General features: G+C 65.3%; 2 protein-coding genes across 3 annotated transcripts in view; one reads left to right on the forward strand and one right to left on the reverse strand.

Moving 5' to 3' along the window:
- The first annotated feature begins 523 nt into the window (after positions 1-523).
- Positions 524-4,065, forward strand: Cnp (2',3'-cyclic nucleotide 3' phosphodiesterase). Its single transcript, XM_010635486.1, has 3 exons — positions 524-1,247; positions 2,418-2,557; positions 3,032-4,065. The coding sequence occupies exons 1-3, from the start codon at positions 635-637 to the stop codon at positions 3,479-3,481; spliced, it is 1,203 nt and encodes a 400-aa protein (XP_010633788.1). The 5' UTR covers positions 524-634; the 3' UTR covers positions 3,482-4,065.
- A 572-nt stretch (positions 4,066-4,637) lies between these two features.
- Positions 4,638-5,694, reverse strand: part of Dnajc7 (DnaJ heat shock protein family (Hsp40) member C7) — a 21,229-nt gene continuing 20,172 nt past the window's right edge. For both annotated transcript variants that reach the window (XM_010635492.3, XM_010635491.3), the window contains exons 13-14: positions 5,064-5,126; positions 4,638-4,919 (exon numbers count right to left, since the gene is read on the reverse strand). In XM_010635492.3, the coding sequence (XP_010633794.1) occupies positions 4,882-4,919; positions 5,064-5,126 (101 nt within the window). In that variant the 3' untranslated portion in view covers positions 4,638-4,881. The remainder of the gene's footprint in view (positions 4,920-5,063; positions 5,127-5,694) is intronic.

Consider the following 5,694-nt stretch of genomic DNA (forward strand, 5'->3'; position numbering starts at 1 on the left):
CGGGGCAGGCACAGAGCGCGGCCTTGTGGGGGCCAGGAGAGGGTGCAGAGGAGGTGGCCGCGCTCAATGAGGCCCTTTGTCCCCTGCCCTCCCGCCCTGCCCCCAGCAGCCTTCTGTTGGGCCATTGTCCCCCCTCCGGGACAAGAGAGTATTCTCTGCCGTCGCGCTGCCATTGCTGGGGGAGGGGCGGTCTTTGGGCCGCCGCCTGCACCCCGTCGCCCCTGCCCCTCAGCCTGGGCAGAGCCCATCTCCAGAGAGGACGTCACCCGAGGTGCCAAGGGCGGCAAGGCAGGCCGAGGACCCAACAGAGCACCCGCTCGCCCATTGTCCCCCCTCCGGGACAAGAGAGTATTCTCTGCCGTCGCGCTGCCATTGCTGGGGGAGGGGCGGTCTTTGGGCCGCCGCCTGCACCCCGTCGCCCCTGCCCCTCAGCCTGGGCAGAGCCCATCTCCAGAGAGGACGTCACCCGAGGTGCCAAGGGCGGCAAGGCAGGCCGAGGACCCAACAGAGCACCCGCTCGCGCAAGAGCCAGGCCAGGGCCGGGAGGGAGCAGGGCTGACATCCTCTCCTCTCACAGAGCAGAGGCTTCTCCCGAAAGAGCCACACGTTCCTGCCCAAGGTCTTCCTCCGCAAGATGTCATCTGCGGGCGCCAGGGACAAGCCCGAGCTGCAGTTCCCATTCTTCCAGGACGAGGCCACGGTGGCCACGCTGCACGAGTGCAAGACCCTCTTCATCCTGCGCGGCCTTCCGGGCAGCGGCAAGTCCACGCTGGCACGGGCCATCGTGGACAAGTACCGCGACGGCACCAAGGTGGTGTCGGCCGACACCTACAAGATCACGCCTGGCCCGCGGGGCCCCTTCTCGGAGGAGTACAAGCGGCTGGACGAGGACCTGGCCGCCTACTGCCGCCGTGACGTCCGAGTGCTGGTGCTGGACGACACCAACCATGAGCCCGAGCGGCTGCAGCAGCTCTTCGACCTGGCCGACCAATACCAGTACCAGGTGCTGCTGGTGGAGCCCAAGACGGCGTGGCGGCTGGACTGTGCCCAGCTCAAAGAGAAGAACCAGTGGCAGCTGTCAGCCGACGACCTAAAGAAGCTCAAGCCCGGCCTGGAGAAGGACTTCCTGCCGCTCTACTTTGGCTGGTTCCTGACCAGGAAGAGCTCCGAGGCGCTTCGCAAGGCTGGCCAGGCCTTCCTGGAGGAGCTGGGGAGCCACAAGGCCTTCAAGAAGGAGCTGCGACACTGTAGGTGGCTTGGGTGGGACCGAGGCTGCCCTGCTGGCTGGAGGTGGCCTTGGGCCCGGGAGCCAGGACAGAGCAGGGCCGGCGCTCTCCTCTGGCCTCCCTCCTACACCCCTCCCTGGCGGGTCCAGTTCCCCGTCATCCCCGTCGTGGGTGGCCACGCCACTCACAGCAGTGAAGGCCCTGTGACGCACAGCGCAGTGGGAGCGTCTGGCCCGGTGTTGCCAAGTGCAGTTTTAGCAGAATCGTGTTCCATACACAACACGGGATCCCAGCTGGCTGTGGTGACTTCCTGGGGACGGCAACCAAGCTGTGTGTGCGTCCCCTGCGGCACAGCATGGTCTCCAAAACCAAGTGTCACACCTAGTCGGAAACCCCCTTGCTTTCCAGATGGCAGGGAGGCCAGGCCTGAGCTGTGATGCGTGCCACCCTGCGCCAGCACTCTGGCAGTCCCGTCTTAGGTGCTGTGTGGGCCTGACACACCTGCTGCCTCTGTGGCCCTCGCCCTCCTGCAGGTGGCTCGTGTGCAGGGTCCTGGGCTCCTAAAGCTTGAACTCTGCAGCCAGCCAGCCCTGGTTCCTCTGAGAGGAAAACACAGGTGCTTTCCCGCCGGGGAGCGTGAGGGACGGGAGGACACTCACACCTGAAGGCCATCACGAGGCTGAGAGTGTCACCCACTATCCCCGGGCTGCTGTCTGTGCCCGGCCCTTCCCCGATGGACCTGCTAACTTGGCTGAGGCAATCTGTCCCACTGTCTATGGAGTAAGGGTCAGCTGCTCATCTGAGACCAAAGGGCTGGCGAGTACGGTGCTGTCCACTGTACCCCATTTCCTGCACCCCAGCTCTCGTGACTTGCTGTCCCTGTCCCTTCTGGGGCTGCCGCTGCCACCTCAGTCCTGTGCTTGCACTACTTGCTCCAGGTCCCAGGTGCCCTGAAGCCTTGGGCAATGATAGATGTAGACAGCTGTACCACCTGGGTTTCAGTTTGGGTTTGTGGTGCTAGGACCAAGCCCAGGGCCTGGTGCGTGCTAGGCAGGTGCCCTTCTGACGAGCAAAACCCCGGCAAGGAACCCTGCAGCGGGTGGGGGTCCAGAGTCCAGCTCGGCCCAGCCTGGAGTGGGGGACTGAGTCGGACTGACTCCGCTTCCCCCCGCGTTGTCCGTCCCTCTGCAGTCCTCTCGGGGGATGAGCCCCGGGAGAAGATCGACCTGCTCACCTACTTTGGGAAGAGACCCCCAGGTGTGCTGCACTGCACCACCAAGTTCTGCAACCACGGAAAGGCACCGGGTGCTGACGAGTACGCGCAGCAGGATGTGAGTGCTCCTGGCCCTGCTGGCCCTGCTCACCCTCTTGGGGGCCACAAGAGTGGTGGCCCCAGGTGCGGGTGGCCTGGGATGGAGTACAGACCCCAGCCCGCCACACATGGCACCCACGGCCCTGGCTGACCCCCAGACCCAGGCCTCCCCGCCCCAGCTCTGCTGGCTGCTGTCCCCTCTCCTGGCCGCTCCTCACGGCCTGCAGTCCTGGGTCCCCGTGCCATAGCACAGCAGGGTGATGGTGCAGGTGACGGCTGCCGTCTCCGTGAAGTGCCCATCACCGGCCTGAGAGCAAAGCTCAGCGGTGTCACAGCAGGAACTGTACTTGGTGTCACAGAGGGGCAGGGAGAGCGGAGCTGGCAGTGCTGTCGTGCCCACATCCCCACGGTGACCGTGAGGGGTGTGTCACCCCATGATGGGCTTCTGTGCAACGCCAAGGCGACAGCCAGCAGGGTCCCGTGTCCCCTGCAGGTGGTGAAGAAGTCCTACGGCAAGGCCTTCACGTTGACCATCTCCGCCCTCTTTGTGACGCCCAAGACCGTGGGAGCCCGCGTGGAGCTGGGCGAGCAGGAGCTGCAGCTGTGGCCGGGCGACGTGGACAAGCTGTCCGTCTCCGACAACCTGCCCCGCGGCAGCCGCGCCCACATCACCCTGGGCTGCGCGACCTCTGTGGAGCCATTGCAGACGGGGATCGACCTGCTGGAGATCGTGCGGCAGGAGAAGGGGGGCAGCCGGGGCGAGGAGGTGGGCGAGCTGCCCCGCGGGAAGCTCCTCTCCCTGGGCAGCGGGCGCTGGGTGCTGAGCCTGGCCAAGAAGGTGGAAGCCAGGGCCATCTTCACGGGCTACTATGGGAAGGGCGAAGCGGTACCCACGCACGGAAGCCGGAAGGGGGGCGCCCTGCAGTCCTGCACACTGCTCTGAGGGTCCCCACACCCACTCCACCTTGTGTTTCCAGACCCTTTTTTTTACTTAAAGTTAACCTACTTGTAACTTTAAACCGTGTGAAGTAACCGCAGTCCGTGCCCAGCTGCCCCCTTCCTGCTAATACTGGAGCCTCCGCAAGCCCGACCCCAGGTCCGTACCCACAGATGCTGCCACACACAGCAGGGCCTGGATGGGGCCTAGACCTGGGCCACGATCACCCTGGCCCTGCAGGGTGCAGAAGGGGTTTCCCCTCCCGCCTCATGTCTGCAGTCCGCCCCTTCCTGCGCACAAGTGGTAGCAGTTTGCTAGGCAGGGAAGGAAACGGAACCGAAAGCAGCAGCCTCGGCTGCAGTAGCCTCGGCCTCCCCCCGTGGCACCCCTGAGGCCTCCAGGTGTCCTGTGCAGGGCTGTGGCAGAAAGCACCTCGCCTACTGGGCCTAAGCCCAGGTGTGGGCCGTGGTCCCGGTAACGGGCCTTGCTAATTGCTGTCATCAGCGCAGTGCTGGGGTGCGAGTCACTGTCCCATCCTGCCGGCCTTGGCGACTTGTAGACTGACAACAAAATAAACTGTGTTAATCCCAGCTGTGTGCGGTGTGGTCTTGGCGGGTGTGCGGGGCTGGCCTTGTCCGTGGGCCCCGTCCCCTGGGCGGGCTGGGCGGGCGCTGAACAGAACCAGCTTTCAAGAACAGGAGAGGTGGATTCAGGCCTCCATGGCAGGACTGGCTGGGAGCTGGGGATGAGCGTGGTCTCCTCTCCGCATCCCTAGATCTCTGTGAGTCCAGCACGGGGACAGCAGGGCCCTGAGCCTCTTAGCTCCAAGCTGGGGCCGAAGTGGGAGAAGGAAGCAAAGGAGCTGGGGACAGACGGAACAGGAACGTGTCGTCCTGGCCGCCCGCGTGTCTGTGGGCAGAGCACGGCAGCCCAGGCCTTGTGGACCAAGACTGTGCCACCTACTTGAGCACAGGAAGCCGGTGTGGCCCTGTTTGCGGGACCAGTGTCTTGCACTGGAGCCTGTGGGGATGGCAGGATGGGCCCGTGGCAGGGTCCGCTCTTGTGTCCACCCACGCCGTGCCAGCCACCCGGCCTCGCCAGGCCCAGCTCTGCCAGACTGAGTGGGCATGAAGCAGCTGCCAGAGCCAAGGGCCAGAAACAGTCACAATGTTTTATTTTCTCCACTTTTTCCTTTTTTAATAAAGTTAAACAGTAAAACAAAGATTCACAAGCTGCCTCCCCATCTGTGGCTCGGCTCCCTCTGCCCCGCTCACACCACAGAGACAGCAACAGCAACCACACAGCCGGCTGAGGGGCAGAGCTGCGGGTACAGGGCCAGGACGGGGAGGCGCCATCCACACGAGGCGGGCAGGCGGAGACTGCGTGCAGGGCCGGCAGGGCCTTCATTAGCCAAACTGGAAGAAGAAATTCCCGGGCCCGGACGCTGGAAGGCAAACGGCTGCTCAGCCGACCTGGGCTTGGGTCTGAGGCCGCTGTCCGGGTGAGGACTTGAGCCAGACACAGAGCCCGGGGGCCCTGCCCCGCGGGATGGGACCCGCTGCGCCCTCCGACCCCCAGGAGCACCCACCTTCGAAGCTGAAGCCCCCAGGACCCCCGAAGAAAGCCTTGAAGATGTTGTTGGCGTCGAAATCTGGCCAGCAGCAGGGGAGGGGAGAGCACACGTCAGGTCTGCGGGCTTCTGCCAGCACCCGCCCTCCCGCCCGCCCCAGGACAGGGGAGGCTGAGGGGACGAAGCTTCCCCACTCCCAGCCCCGGGCCACCACGTGTGCTGTCCCTGTGCTGCTCAGAGCGTCAGGGCCGGGCTCCTGCCAGCCCCCGCCCCCCCGCCCGCCCCAGGACAGGGGAGGCTGAGGGGACGAAGCTTCCCCACTCCCAGCCCCGGGCCACCACGTGTGCTGTCCCTGTGCTGCTCAGGCTGCCACCTGTCACATTTATGCTACCGTCGACCTAGAACAAGTCCGCCTCTCCCTGCAGCTGGCCCAGTCAATGTGGCGGCCTCGCTTACGTCTGAGTTCGCGTCACTGCGCCGCTGCCTGAGCTGGGTGGGGCCGGGCCGGGCTCGATGCCCACACTGCAGCCTGTACGCCCTGGGATGGACGCCCGGTCCCTCACGCGCACGCCCGCTGCTCTGAGGCCCTGGCCACCACCTTCCCGGCACTCCTGCAGCAGGGCCCACAGCAGGCCCAGGACCCACAGCA

Source organism: Fukomys damarensis, unplaced genomic scaffold, assembly GCF_012274545.1.
Source record: "Fukomys damarensis isolate Sample0158 unplaced genomic scaffold, DMR_v1.0_HiC HiC_scaffold_13, whole genome shotgun sequence".
Classification (NCBI taxonomy): Eukaryota; Metazoa; Chordata; class Mammalia; order Rodentia; family Bathyergidae; genus Fukomys; species Fukomys damarensis.